Genomic DNA, 16,447 nt, shown 5'->3' on the forward strand with positions numbered 1-16,447 from the left:
TTTGTAGAAAAAAATCATTTCACTTTATTAGGTGAAATACAGAAGTGAAAATAGATTTCCATTGCATTTTGTTAATCATCATTATAAATATCATTACCATTATCATTGTTAAAATCACTTTCAGCAGAGTTTGTGTAAAAACGAGAAAAATCACTCAGCACCATCTATGTTCAAAGTTCATAAATAGTATTGTATTGAATGCAGATGCCTTTTTCCACTGATTTGGTCAAATTATTGAAATGTAAACTGGGGTTAATTTCACCATTGTCACTTTATGCCTCTGTCCAGCAGGACTCCCAATGACAACGTACACAGACAAACTTAAAACAATAATAACAATAACCATACTTATAATAAGAAAGTATCCCAAAAGAATTGACAACATTAATAACATTGCACCATTGTTGGAAATCAGTACCGCTTTTTCACACATCGTAAAATTAACTTTTACAATCTAAAACATCAAGTTTCAGAAGATATTTTTCCGTCTGACTGCTTACACTGAAAAGAGTTTTTTTTTTGTGCATTCTGTTGCAATGTGCAGATATCAAACAGAATATAATATGTTTTTTCACAGACCAGTTTTATATTATTTGCATGTGGCTTTTGTGCTAATGTTACAGGTATACGAGCTAACAATTGAGACAAAACTGACCTTACATAGTGGTAGAAAATACAACCTTGTAACATTTATTTATTTTCAGGTCATAGTATCATGGCAGTGTGTGAGATTTCCAAATAATACGCTAAAAGGAAATACATTTTGTCTAATTGATCAGACAGCAGTTCAGCTGGAGTCGTCCAGTTAAACATTTAAAACCTGGTTCGTGACAGAGGTGATTGATGGAGTAACATCCAAACAGAACGTATAATATTTAACATACAAATACAAATAATTTCCTGATTCAGTTCCTTGGGCTTTTTGCACTTTTGTGGCATATACAAACCACCAAATCTTAAAGGTGTACTGTGTAACTTCTACGGTGGAGGGCCCGCTTCTTGCTTGTATCCATGAAGATGGAATGTTCCACAGTAGGGCATTAAACATATCTTCTTTGCGTTTGTTCTATTACATGTGCTCAAAAATATCTTAAAAACACGAATTCTTACCATGTGCGGGCTTGCTTCTGCCATCTTACCATTAACCTGTCTCCATTGTGGCTACCAAGTTTATTTATATACTGAGCAATAACTAAGGCATAACAAAGATATCTCCATAAAGACAGACAGGTAGCGGACCCTCCACCAGAAAAGTTACACAGTGCACCTTTAAAACATTCAACCCCAGTTCTTCAGTCTCTCATTTCCACTTGCGTTCCTGTTTTCAACTTCTCTTCTAGTCCATCCTTCTGCAGTCACTCGTTCATAAAAATTCACTATATTTCTCTACACTTTGTCCAGGAGAGATCTCTGGCAGTAGAGCAGGCGTCTTGGCGTGCCGTACTTTCTGAAAAACAACAGAGCTCCCAGGGTGATCACTACCAGCACCAAGAGGAAGAGAGGGACGACCACCGCCACTGGCCCTGCCCCCCATTGTGATTCGTCCACTTCTATAATGATCACTTCCTCTTCTCTTCCGCGTTTCGGCTCCTCGCTATCACAGCCCATCCAGTCACTCAGCACTGATTTGGGGTAGCCAGCCTCCACCTTCATGTACTGGTTGTTGAACTTCCAGTATTTATTGGCTTTGTAGAAATAGGTGTAAGCTAAAAAAAATAGGAATAGCTAAGTTAGTTGTAGGGTTTTTCAAAACAGGGCAGTAGACATCAGGGACAAAGGGGTCTGTTGTCCCTGGCACTAGGGTTTTAGGAGCCCAGAGTTGGACCCCCATCCTAATAATTTATATTAGAAAGGAGGCCCACGTGAGACCTCTTGCCCCGGGCCCCCAAATTTCTGTTGACAGGCCTAGTTAAAAGTATTGAAAATCAGATATTAATCGATACTAAACTAGTATTGAAACTAGATTCTCATTTAAGCTGGTATCGATGCAAAAAAAAAAAAAAAAAGCTTTAGAATAATCTTGAGCTGCATCTCCTTTATCGCCTTATTTGACACCAGTCTCGTGATTCGCTACTTATAATTACCATTTATATTTTTTCTCTTTGTTATTATACTATATTGTGATATGTAAGCTACTGTGTCCAAATAATTTCCCTTGTGGATCAATGAAGTTTGTCTATCAGAGCAAGTATAAGAGCATATAGACTAGTATAGACCCATGGACCACAATGGAACCTACCTGGACAACAGAGGGATTACACAGATATAACACCACGTGTTAATATAAAAAAGTACTATTATTTAATGCTGAAAATGTCATTCTACTGTCTAAAGAAATAATCGGTATTGAGAATCGAGTCTATTCCTTAGTATCAATATCGAAAAACGAAATTTGAGTATAGTGACAACACTGCTTAATTGCTGTGTCTGTTGTGTTATAATAATCACTAGGAGGGTCTAACTTACATCCATCTTCACTCATGATGGCTGCTTTGATGTTTTCTGGGGCTCCACTCCATGTGCTGATGGCCTTGGGGTAACCGTGGTCTACAGAGCGAGTCTTCTCATTGAAACGGTAATATCTGTAAATGCATAGGATTAGATTGTGAACTGTGGTGTCACAATATTCTAGACCCCTATAGTTTAAAGTGGGACTAAACACCTAAACTCTGTCCAAAACCACATTTCAAATAGAGTTGGTAAACTGGGCAGTACCTGGAGGACTAAAAGGGAGAGTGAGAGAGGAGAGGCAGGGTTTGAGTCGTATAAGGGACAGTGTGATTCGTCTAATAAGTATCCAGGCTTCAGTCTCCACCCCTGCAGTGAGGTACTTTTAATCAGAAACACCAGGCCGTAACCAGGACAGTCCAGTGTGATGTCACCAACTACTTTAAATTGCTATGATCACTGGAGTCAGGACACACCCATTTTTATACATTGCTGAGCATAATAGGTTCCTGCCCTCCATCTGGAATCAGGATAATCAAATTCTACGATGTAAGTGCACCCTATTCTATTACAGATCCATTAAAATTCATAATAACAATGGAGCAGACTTTGCCGTAAACATCATCACAACAAAGAGAGCAGTGAAGTTATCGACACCTCCCATGGAGCTGCACATCACATTAGTACCAAAATGACTAATCATAAATTAAGCAAGTAGAGAGCAGTGGCCGTGTGCCGGTGGCTCTGAAAACGGAAGTTGATCAGCAAAATGGTGTCTTGAAATTAAGCAATTAAAGATTGCTCAAATGTGCACAAATACTTTGGTTGAGTAAATGGTTAAAAGCTCTGAAAAGTTGCTTTAACTCTTCAATTTGCTTTGCTAGGTAATATTGAAAAGTAAAACTGACTTGTTTGCTCTGAAGAAGTAGGTCTGTCCTGTGGGGGTGTAGAATAGAGCAGCATCGATCTTGTCTTTGGGTAGACCTGTCCCCATGTCCCTCAGGTTTTTGGGAGACTCCTTATCCATAGCAGACTCACTGTAGACCCAGTATTTATCACCTGCAAATCACAACCAAGAAATATTAGAAAGACAGTAATCGTTTGCAGACACACACAGCAGCTGCGATGATGCAATGTCTCAAATCTGGTTTCGATCACACGGGGCCTACCCTTGAAGAAGACAAATTTTCCATCATCCCTCTCAAAGGCAGCGTTGATCCCTGACGGCAGCCCTTTCCAGAAGTGGCCAATGGGCATGGGGTATCCGGGCAGGACTTTGTTGTTGCGAACACGCCAAAACCATTTATCCTACAAAAGCAATTAACATTAGGGTTGCCAAAAGTATCAAAAATCAGATACTCATCAATACTAAAACTAGTATCGAAGTTAGATACTCATTTTAGCAAGTATCAATACTAAAAAAAAGTCACATTCACAGGACAGAAATTAACCTTTGAACAGCTTTAAGTTTAGATGAGCTGTCTCAGAACAAGAATAAGAGCACATAGACTAGTAAAAGCCCATGGGCCACTATGAAACCTATCTGGACGACTGTGAGATTACACACATGGTAATATAAAGGAAAGCTCTACAATTTAAGGTTGAAAATGACATTCTGTTGTCTAAATAAAGAATGTTTTTATGAGCATCGTGGTAATGAAATCTGTATTGAATATCGAGTCTATTCTGCAATATTAATTTTTTTTTTACATTTTTTGTATTATTTGTAGATGGATTTCAAAATGTGTCTCAATATATTATTTGGATGTTGGGATTTGTACCTTAAACACAAACTTCTCTCCTCTTAAGACAGCGATAGTGTCAAAATGTCCCTCACAAACGTCAGGCCCGTTGTCGGGTTTACTGGGATTGGTTGCCTTTGTGGGACGGGGTGGTGGAGGAGGAGCCCCTGATTTAGTACCTGTGGAAAAATAATAAAATATTGCCTTTTTAAAGGTGCACTATGTAACTTTTTGTTTGGGGGTCCGTTTCCTGTTTCTATGAACATGTCATTTCTCTACCTGGAATGTTCCACAGTAACATTAAACAGCCGTATTTTACATTTATTCAGGGTTTTTATAGCTCAAAAATACTAAGAAAAACAGACACTCTGACTGTGAGCTGGGTTGCCTCTCCACAGATCTGACCTTTAACTTGGTCTGGTCAGCATGAAGAAGAAGAAAGGTTTAATACAGTGCTGTGAAACATTCCAAACAAAGCAATAACATCTCCATGGAGAAAAGCATTTGACGGAGCCTTCACCAGAAAAGTTACACAATACACCTTTAATATTGTAAACATGAAACACCCACATTTATGGCTGGTTATCTTACCATAGATTGCTTGGATGCCTCTGCGGTCATCATCAGGAAGCTGGAAATTTTCAGTCTCAAACCACTGGTAAAAGGGCGCCATGATGGCAGAGGGGTTGTTGGAGTGTTCCAAACCGAGGGCATGACCCAGCTCATGGACAGCCACCAGGAAAACATCATTACCTTTACAGGAACAGAAAGGGTAAAATGTCAAATACAATGTTTAAAACTGTATATGAAATTGCATAGTGAGTGAATAAATAGTTGTAGAAACTGTGGTTACTTTTTTTTTTGCATTTCTACAGTTTATTATTATTATTTGGAGAGGTGGATAGAGTATGCTTAAAATTGTACTCAGAGTAAAGTTACTTCAAAGTAATATTACTCAAGTAGTAAAACGTACTGGTTCAAGAAATAACTAAAGTAAGAATAAAATGTATTTGGGAAACTGCTACTCAAGTAAGAGTAACTTAAAGAATAATTGTGTGGACTCAACATCTGATCTATAATTGTACGCAAATGCAATTTGAAGGGCAAAACATTAAAGAAAACATCATTTGAAACACGAAATCATACCTGAATGAGTGGTGCAAGAAACACAAATGTTCAAATCGTTTAATATTGTCAACATGAAGCTTTTGTTACTTGCTAATGTGTGCATCACCATGGTAACCACCCCCAGTGTGCAAAACATCAATTGCCCTACAATGACAATCAAGTGTACAAACAAACCTGGACCAGCCAAGATCCTATCAGAACAATGGTTGTTGCTTGTTTTGATATTAATTTTCCTTAATCAATAAACACTTAAATTCACCCTCACCTCCCTGATCAACATTCCCAGTGGTCCAGGGCTCTGCGAGGTCAAAGTGTGTGTCGCCGCCGATGCCATTGCCGGGGAAGTACGCGTGAGCCAGGAAGCCCCCCTCTCCGTCAAAGGGTGTGCTGTCACCATGGAAACCCTCAGAAAAGGACAGCATGATGTCGGCGAACTTGTCCACCTTGCCTCTGATCTGGCTAAAGGGGATCTCTCTGAAGGTGAGGGGAATGGCACTCTCCCAAACCCTGAAGGCTTTCCGTATGGCTTCGTATGTAGCTCGTTCACCGACTTTGGGAGTGTAGTTCTCTATGCTGTGGACAATTACATGTAACTGATGATTAAAGGGCCCCTATTACGCTATTTTATGATCTATGTTATAATGTTGTTTCTTCATCACAAACATAACTGGAGTTTTGTTTTGTTTTGTTCACACATGTTTAACACCAAGTCCTGCATGTTTAAACTATGTTCTTCTCTCAACCGGAAAACACGCTGTTCTACCTTGTGATGTCATGTGGTACTAGAGGAAGTGCTCCACTGTGTTTTTAAACTCCACACACCTTCACTAGAATAATTTGGAATCACCACTCTCAACCGAACTAAAGGAAATAGGTAGCATCACAATGTGGAACAGAGCATTTTGAGCTTTGGAGAGGTAGACAGACTAACAATAAAGGTTACTAAAATGTGTGAATGAAACAAAACACAATTTAAATGGCTTAAAACTCTCAAGAATCAAGTTAGTGTATCATAGGACCTTTAAAATAGGACTTAATATGGGGTCAACCAATAATATTTTTCAGTAATAGTAACTGCAAGTACTACAGTATACAGTATAGACAAAGTATATGTTTCCTGACCTGAAAGTGATTTCTGATTTGTCCCACTTCAGCCCCTGTACAGCATATCTCTTTCTCCTCAGGTTAGTTTTCAGTTCTGGGCCAAACTTGTCTGCTACACCACATCTAGGTCTGCTCATTGCTCTAAAGACAAAAAAAACTGTTTAAAACATGTCATTTCATGTAATCCAGAAACACCACTTCATATTTTTGTACTTACTGTATTGTATTTGCATCTATGCTTCCTGTCACTGTTAATCCATAAAACCTTTGCATAGCTGATATTGCTTCCTTCACAGACTTAGGGGACCGAATCGCCTGAGCTCTGATATCGCCTGGGGGCAGGTAGCCATACTGCTGGAGCCAAGCCTGAAAAAGAAAGGCATAGTTATATTACAGGACTATTTGCAAAGGTGGGTGGTACTCAGATACATTTACTTTGGTTTGGTTTCTTTCACATTAGTAGTTAAAAACACATTTGAAAAACACCATGAGACTTTTGAGTAAGAAACTGTACTTTTCAGAGTTTATATTATATTTTTATTTGAAGTAAGAGCACTCTTGAGTAAAAATTTGGGTGATTCTTTGCACTGTGAGTAAGTCTACAAGTAACAAAAGCTTTATCTCAAAAATACGAAATGATTTGAACAGTTGTGTTTCTTGCTCCGATCCTTCAGATCTGATTTAGTTTGTCTCATTTTGGCTACTCTTACTTGAGTACGATTTTTGGCTACTCCCCCCACCTATGTGTTTGTCTATTTCAAAACCAACATTACACTCACTCTAAGTAAAGATTATGATTTACATAGTTCTCCCACTCATTTCTAATTCAGTAAGATCCACTTTACCCACAGTGAAATAGGTTGTGCACGTCAAAACACTTAAAAGATCTATATTACGCTATTTTCTGATCTATGTTATAATGATGTTTCCTCATCAAAATCAAACCCGGAGTTATGTTTTGTTTCATTCACACATGTTTAACACACAAATCCTGCTCCATACACCTTCACTAGAATCATTTGAATCATAAAAGGTAGCTGTTAAATTGAAAACTACCATTACATGACATCACAAGGTGGAACAGAGCATTTTAATCTTTGGGAATAGACACATTAATAATAAAGGGTTGCTCAAATATGTGCGAATGAAACAAAACACAACTCCTGGTATGTTTTTGAGGAGGTAACAACATTCTAACATGGCTTAAAGCTCACAAGAGGCAATTCTGTGTAATATAGGACCTTTAAAATTGCTTAGTCAACATCAAATTACTTGTACTGTATGTACTTGTATGGACCTGTGTGTTTATCTGCCCTTAGGTCCTGTTTGGGCCTGCAACCTTGTTCAGACTTTCAGCACAGAATTCATGATTGCTGGGACAAAAGCTCTGAATGCCAGTAAGATTTCAACCAACAAAAATATTTCTATAACCCCTTCTGAAGCAGCCTTTACACAAACACATGCACACAAACAGCTTTAAAAAAACACTAACCGCTCATATGCCCCTATATTTCTGCTGAACTTGCAACGGAAAACTTTGTTGTGGGGTCGTAAGGCCAGGGGAGGAGTACAAAGCCAAATAAAACACATATGCTGCTAAGTAAGTACTGATGTCACACTGCACCAACTTGTCTAGACAAACGCAGCCAAAAACAACTGGCTAATGCTGAAAAAAGAAACAGTGTAGGCAACATTAAGGATTGTCAAAGCTTGAAATTTGGAGTCGCATTGGCTGTCTGTTCTTATAAACCAAAACCACCAGTTGAACTCTGTTTATCTTAACACACGAAAATCCTGCCTATTCTTTCCACTGTCAGCTGCTGGTGGTCCTGTTTAATGGTAAAAATAGAGCTGTAGGCCTTTAGCTGTTTAAAGGGCCCATATTATGCTATTTTCTGAGCTATGTTATAATAATAATTATATAAAATATATAGTTATATAAAAATCTATACACCACTAGAATCATTTGGATAATTTCAGGCGAGAGACTGCCTACCTCTACTGAACAAAAGATAAAAGCTAGCTGTTAAATGAAAACTATCGCTTCATGACATCACAAAGTGGGACAGAGCATTTTGAGGTTTGGAGATGTAGACAGACTAATAAACCAGAATTCTAACATGGCTTAAAGAGTCAATTTTGCATAATAAAGGATGGCAAATGTCGATGGTGTTTTAGTCAACCAGATTTTGTATTTGAATAATCATATGTGCAACAACAGCTGGAAGGAGAAGTTAGTGAGTGAGTTGCTGAAAATGTGGTATTTTTGGTTATTTACGTGCAAAAATGCAAATTAAAGTCATGATTCACACCTTCAATCTGCCTTTTTCCTGCATAAATTGAATTTTTTAAATTTACTCTCATGCAGTCATAGTCTTGTGAATGCAGTTTGGGTCAGATACATAGACATTTGCAATAGTTTTGAGAACTGTGGTGGATTAGCAAGACATGATGACCAAAAGTGTCTTTAGTCGACAATAGCCCTATTTAAAGCACACACCACATTGTATATATTATTATAAAGTTAACCTAAGACTAAAAAAACTTATGGGTTGCTTTTTGGCTTAATTGATGGCTTTACTTTACTTTATCATTGATCTTAATGTACAAATTTGTGTGTGAGTATAGACACACTAACAATAAGGAGTGGGTAGGGTATGATAATTACTATATATAGAACAATTACTTGATGTGGTGAGTATTTAAAGTGGGGACTTTTTCTTTCCTTCACTATGTAATAAACTGCTCCATAATGAGCTTTGAGCTATAGATGCAGGAATAAATAACTTCTATGACTCATTATAGATGAAAACTAAGTACTAAAGTGTTTCATTTATTTATGACACTTCATGTTTTTGTCAATATTGTACATTTAAAAGTCTTTTGGGAGAAATCCTGCATCACAATCCTGTGTCAGTGTCATAAATTAGTTTCAAAATCATAATATAACACCTATTTTTACTTCAGCAAAATATCGCACTTCCAAACTTGTTATGGTGACAGGTCTAGAGGTGGGTAGTGTTTTTGGGGAGGTTATTGCTATGACGATATAACAACTATATTATGGCAAACCATCAAAGAAAACCATCAAAAATATGTCTGTAACTTGTGGATGAGGCTCAAGACACAAAATGTGAAATGATCCTTGATCAAACTGCAGTGTTTTCATTATAGACAATTTACTTGTTACTCTAATTTACACCATGGTCAGTGAGAGTTCTGTCTAAAGGCTAAAACAGCTGTGCATTATTTATGTATAACCATGCAGGTAGTTCCAGCAACAGTTTATCACTGTTCTATATCACTACGCTGTGAGCAACATCATACCAATGGGTAAACAAATGAACTACTGTTAGGGGGGGGATTAGCTTCAACTAAAACAGAAATAACTAAAGCTTTGAAAGTTGTCAGTTTTAAAACTAGGAAGTTTGCATATGGGCTCTTCCGGCTCCTTCTGACCCTGGCTCCCACTGATTTACATTGGAATATTATCGTCCCTCTCTCTGTAACTCCTGCTGTGAGACTCATCATTTTGGTCTTAAAATATATAAAAGTCACACAATGGCTATAGATGAAGATAAGTCATACTAGTCCTATCACCAATGACATTTTGTGTCTTCAACCTCAACCACAATAATTCCAGATGAGCATTTCAGACATTCCATATAATGTCATAAACACTGCACTGTGTTTAAGACATTAATTTGATCAAAATACATCAATGTGCAAAGTGAGCAATGTGTGTGTGTGTATAATAAATTAACAAAAATTATATATTATACCTCAATGATAATAAAAAAACACCCTTTCTTTAGACAATAGAATGTGATTTTCAACATTAAATCATAGCACTTTCTTTTATATTACATGTCATCTTATATCTGTGTCTTGTATCTGTGCCGTTCAGGTAGGTTCCACAGTGATCCATGGGTGTATAATAGTCTATGTCCTGTTTGTTTATTTATTTATTTATTTCGGACAGTAATACATAGAACATAAATAAAAAAACAAACAAAAACTAAATAATAAAAAACAAAACAAAAACGTAAATACATAGATATAACACAAAAAGTAACTATTTCTATTCTATAATAACAGGCAAAATAAATGTTACACAGAATTTTCCTTGTGTCCGAAAAAGGAGTGGGAGGAAGTAAATACTTGTGAATGTGACTTTTTTTAAGAATCGATACCTGCACGTATGAGTGTCTAATATTGATACTAGTTTGAGTATCGAATAGCATCTGACTTCGATACTTTTGACAACCCTATAGTACATCATAGAGATGCAACTTGATTCACAAAGCTATAGGGTAAACCAGGAATAATAAGGATCACATTTCGCCCCACTCCTCGACAACTTACCACTGTTCAGTTAATTGAATTTGCCTTCCATTTACTTCAAATCAACCCACCACTAACTTCTACATCCACTTATTTCTCTTCCTCATGTTCTGACTACGGCTAGTGTGCCCCGTGGCTCCAGTCTGCGTCTATAAAAACACACTAGCAGCTCCTCTTGGGACGCCAGTTATCCCGACCTGCACCCTCCTCCCTGGAACTCTGGGCAGCCCGAGTCAAAGCACCTTTTTATTGAAGCTTGTACATGGCTGGTATTGTTGGCCGTGGGGTGGTGGGAAGGTAGTTTGTGTGGTCAAAAGGCTGCAGACTGGTTTGGTAAACACACACCAGGCTCTGTGCAGTGAATGGAGTGACATATGGGTCTAACATTGAGGGTTAATTCTGGTGAAGCTGTGGGATGGACTTTTCGACCTCAATGTGACCCTTATAGTGAGTAGGATTGTCAAAAGTACTGAAAAAGCAGAAAAGTCACACAATTAACCTTTCCTCAATAACTTTAGAATGATCTGAAGCTGTAACAGAACAAGTATAAGAGCACATAGACTAATATAAGCCCATAGAACACTATAGAACATACCTGGACAATTGAGGGATTACACAAATATAAGGCCGCAGGGTAATATAAAGAATAGTACTATCTCATAAACACAAAACATTATATTTGATAACAATAATTCAAAGTTAAAATAATGCATTTTGAATACTTTGATTTCATTAAATGTTCCCATTAAATTGACAAGTGCGCACCTTATGTCTCCAGATTCACATATTAGAACCAATATCTGTTAAGTGTTCACTGTCACTTTATTCATACATTCAATAATACAGCATATGCAATAAATGAAAGTGACACTCAACAATACATAATGCATAAACTGTAGCCAAGACTACTATGCACTAATGCTCTGAATGGAAACTGGGAAAAGCAAAAAAAGGATAAAAGTTTTACGGTCACAATCACCATAAAGGCAACAATAGCTGCATTGTTTGTACTGAGTGTCTGTTGACAACATGCTCCATACAGAAAGGTGGTAAGTGATGTTTGGAGCCAAATCTACTAAGACTGGAATAATCAAAATGCTGAAACTGACCAACAGATAATTAAGACTATTACAAATACAGGGCCATGGGTGACACATTGTGTAAAGCCTGGTGGATTCACATTCACGTCACACTTCTGCAGCAAATGAGCTGTTTCCTGAAGTATAAAAAAGATGCAACCACAAGTTCCTCAGAAATAAAAATTCACAGCTGAAAACTTTATCTTTGAAATACCATATTTAGACATTGAAGACAGCAAGACACTTTGGTAATTTATGCTAGGCATGGAAATAGAACTCCAGCCAAAGGTGGTCAAAATTAAATTATATTTGATCATTCTAAATGTCTATTTTGGTCTTCAGAAACTCTACCCTATGAGAATCAAAGGCATAAACGGACAAAAAGCCAAACTCTAGGTCGAGTAGAAGACAATCTGACGTGGAGTTTGCTTTGGAGAAGGTAAAGGCATTAATGTGGTGAAGAAAAGTCAGGAAAGGGGCTGTGAGTTTGAGTGAATCTGAATTTAAGCGACGGAGTCAGTTGTTCCTATCCCTCTGTGCCAATGGAAAAAAACTAAGAACTCTGGTCATAAGCAGCTGAAACTCGCATTGCCTTCATTTCTTGGTGTCTGTTTGACCCATTTACCAAAGCAGCTAGTTTAAAGTAGGGTAAGTTACAGTTGTGAGATTTATTTTTACAAAAATGTGACTGATTACATTGTTTACACGGACATAAATAAATATTTTCACTTCTACAGATGATCACTAGTTTGCTGCATGTATAAGCATCCATTAATTTTGACTTTGAAAAGTCAAACATAAACATGAACAACATGACCAGATATCCATCTGATTACTGAAGTGAAAACACATGTGAGATTAGGATTGTGAAGTAGTGTGGATATTCCATGGAAAATGCAGAGCAACTGATGTCTGATGTTTTTGGATGATACATAGGCCAGCTTTTGATCAAACAAAACTTTAATCAGGTTATCAGCTCAAACATATCGGTCGATGAGTGAATGTGATGTGTGTTGGTGATCGCAGCTTCGCTTCCATCACTGAAGGATCAATAACATACTAACACAACACACAGCCATGGCATAACTTGTCAGTTTTTCTGTATTCACACAAAGCAAGGCCTTCTGCGGAGATAAGCACTCATACTCCTTTGAAATTTAGCAGCTCTTCATTAAACTTAATGTAAAATTTACTTTTCCATTTCTTCCACACGTGCCGAGCGTTGCCTGTCAGAGCTGAGTCTTTGAAGCTCCCTCACTGCAGCTGCAGTGGTGATAAAGAGAAACAGAGCCAGATGTGTTTTGAAGTGTGTCCGTCCCTCACAAACATCACCAGACGTGTGTCTCCATACAGCACGAGGAAATCTCCAGACAGATCCACTTAAACCTGAGTGTTTTCATTTCTGTCCACCTCTCACTTGCAAAGTGCAGCAAAGCATTTTATTTAATAACAGAAAGGTTAGACCAGGCAAAATAATATGAAGGAAAACATGGCGAGGTGCAGTGGATTAGCAAGAAGTGGTTTTCCTTTCAGATATTTTTTATTTATTGTCTGGTGGAGCTTCCTCATCACTCACTGTGGATTACATCTGTCAAATAGAGTCACTCAGATCTTAAGCAACACTGATACACCACAAAATTCCTCTATTCTGTTTCCAGATCCAAACTTCTGCTTCTCAGTTCTATTCTTTCATGAGAGTTTTGACTATTACAACACCAGAGAGAGAACACTTCAAATGACAAAGATACTATCTCGCAATGGTAAAAGACTTATAATTATATATAATTAATATAATTATCCAGTCATGAAGCAGTCATTTGCTTCAGAAAAAAAAAATAAAAAATTTTAAGGGTTGGTTACTGCCTGACCAACAAAGTAATGGCAAGGTTAGATTCACCAAAACTGTCAAATATTTACTTTTATTGATAAACTTCTAAATTATATATTATATATTACGTTATTGAAGAATTTCTTGCTCTAGTTTGATAAACTTTCTCTAGTCCTGCCCAAGTCCTTAGATCATAGGTTTAGTATCCGAGTCACAGGTGAAGTAATCCCTATCCTCTAATTTACAGCTTATCGTCTTTCTGTATCAGGACTGGCTGCTATGACACAATGACAACATCTCATCAACGCTAAAATCTCTGTACACAACTTTATTTTTTTTACATTTTATCTGATGTAAAAGTCCCACCATTGTTGCAGAAGAATAGGTTTGATTCACTGCTCCAACATGGCCACAGATGTTTACCCAGCCCTGATCAGGATGCTGTAAATGTTGGTGAGTTTTCACAGACGTTAATCAGAGTAGCTTCTTATAATAAACTGTCTGAGTTGTTTTGTGTCTCGTCTGAGTCACTTGCCAGCATCTTGTGGTCAGTGACTAAAGCCTTCCTCCAGTGCCATGCATCCTGTCCGCTACCACTATATAGGATTGTCACGGTAACAAATTTTGAAGCACAAAACATTACTACAATAAATGATAAAATTTAAAGGTGCACTGTGTAACTTTTCTGGTAGAGGGTCCATGTTATTGCTTTACCTCCAATATTAGTATGGCATTAAACTTCACAATCTCCATAGGAACCAGCAGGAGTCAGTATTTTGAGCAATAAAAACACACTTAACTGAATGAATCCATCTTATATAAGTTTAATACCATATTGTGGAACATTACAGGCAAAACAATAGCATCTCCATGGTGGCAGACAACCAAAAATTAAACAGTGCACCTTTAGACTACTTTATGCCACTGACACAAAGGAGGATAATCCTAGTAAAACATTTTTAAATAGACAGTATGATTAAAAAGCCTAAGCTGCAACAAATGAATAGTAAAATGAAATGATAATTAGCATTAGAAGATTTTTATTCAACTTTTATGGCTCTTATTTTAACCTATTACGTAAAAATTTCTAAAATCCCCCACTATAACAAAGAAAAAGTTAATATAAATGATAAACATTGAGGTCCAAAATATATGGTTCCAGCTTTCATATTTTGAACTATACTGATATTGTAATGATCGAACAGGCCTACCACCACAATACAGTTACTTTTACATTTTCATATTGGAAATAAAATTTTAAGAGTAATTTTGTATATAGCTCCCTTAACAAAACCTATAGACAAGTAGAGATAGCCCCTTATTAAACAGTGTTACTTTTCTAAACTAAAACAACAGTTTGTTAATTTGATCTTTGAGAAAACAGGAAGTGGATGATGCAGCTGTGCCCACTGGTCACGACACCACACTGACTTTTGGTCCAAAAATGTTTTCCTTTTTCCTTTTCCTGTCTTCTCATTACATTACACAGCTAGATCAATCACCTGGAAAGCATCAGTTCCAGTGATATTTATTCGTTCAATCCAGTCAATCATCTCCTGCTCTATCAGAATTAGTTAAAAAATTGTAAGAGCATTCTAGGATCGTACACCCTACACAGATGAGCTATTTGCTGTAGACTGCAAGAAAACTGAAGAGCTCAAATTACATGTTTTTATTATTCTGTGTTTATGTGTTCTCATCTGAGTGATACGTTACCTGGCCATCATTCTTGCGTGCCGGTACCACTATCTGATCTTATCTTCATGGTATGTATATATTTGGGACGAACAACCATTTCAAAAGCAATTTTATAATTGGGTCAGGTTTGATGGCGCCTTAGTGTGTGCACCCACTCATTTTGAGAGCTGCATGAGACGTGTTGACTCAAATAATATGCAGTTGTGTTGACTTAAGTGTTGTAGTGTCTGAAGCTGGTGGACTCCTCTCCCAATGCCTTATGTTATGTCCAGCTTGTTATGGACAGACTTCCTGGCCAAGCAGCAGTTTGTCTGTAAGTCTTAGACCAGATGAAAACCATTATACTCCCCCTCTTCTCAAACTTAGCCACCCCCTTTTCCCAGGACAAAGCAACTCAGCTGTGGTCTGCAAGGCTCCTGCAGGACTGGAGTCCCACACAAAATCAAAACAACTTCACACATTTACAACACCTTGATACGTTTCAGTAAGTTTTTACAGTGATGTACAGAAGATATTAACACATAGATACATTATTATCAACATTTCAACACATAGAATTTTAATTTGATAGCACTTACCTCAGCTTTAAGCACATTTGCAGACACTGATGTGAAGCAGCATAGACCACAGGCCAGGGTTATAAGACTGGGCAGCATTGTGCGACCTGCAGACTAGGCCCCAAAATGATATTTTTCTGTTGAGTACAAGTCCCACCACTGTCCTAGCAGCACGCGACGAGGATGGAAAAAATATCACTGCTTCTCCGTTGTGCTTTCAGTATCCGCATGAAAAATAAACTTTTCCAACTAAAAACGTTCTAGATAAACTTGTACTCACTATAATAATGGACTAACGCACACGAATTGCAGTGATAGACTCGTCTAAAGTTGGCTCATAACATAGTTTGGTAGTTGCTCCTTCGCTACGGCTGCCTGAAGCGTGAGGACGTGGTAAGAGAAAGAGAGAGAGAGTTGGATTTTCTTCAGGTCCTCCTCCAGATGTGATGACTTTTTGTGCCTGTGACGACAGCTGATATACCACTACCACGTTGGCTGCATTGCACACGTTTGGTCATG

At 37.6% G+C, this 16,447-nt stretch overlaps 1 protein-coding gene across 1 annotated transcript; it reads right to left on the bottom strand.

Annotated features, from left to right (window-relative positions):
• mmp14a (matrix metallopeptidase 14a (membrane-inserted)) lies at positions 1–16,420 on the bottom strand. The gene is made up of 10 exons (XM_020937819.2): positions 15,950–16,420; positions 6,640–6,788; positions 6,441–6,563; positions 5,584–5,891; positions 4,782–4,943; positions 4,230–4,369; positions 3,618–3,756; positions 3,357–3,507; positions 2,467–2,582; positions 1–1,706 (listed from the first exon to the last, which is right to left on the bottom strand). The coding sequence occupies exons 1-10, from the start codon at positions 16,025–16,027 to the stop codon at positions 1,387–1,389; spliced, it is 1,686 nt and encodes a 561-aa protein (XP_020793478.1). The 5' UTR covers positions 16,028–16,420; the 3' UTR covers positions 1–1,386.
• Between the last annotated feature and the right edge of the window lie 27 nt (positions 16,421–16,447).

The sequence above is a fragment of the Boleophthalmus pectinirostris genome, unplaced genomic scaffold (genome assembly GCF_026225935.1).
Source record: "Boleophthalmus pectinirostris isolate CB_2022bp ecotype Guang Dong unplaced genomic scaffold, ASM2622593v1 HiC_scaffold_20, whole genome shotgun sequence".
Taxonomy (NCBI): Eukaryota; Metazoa; Chordata; class Actinopteri; order Gobiiformes; family Gobiidae; genus Boleophthalmus; species Boleophthalmus pectinirostris.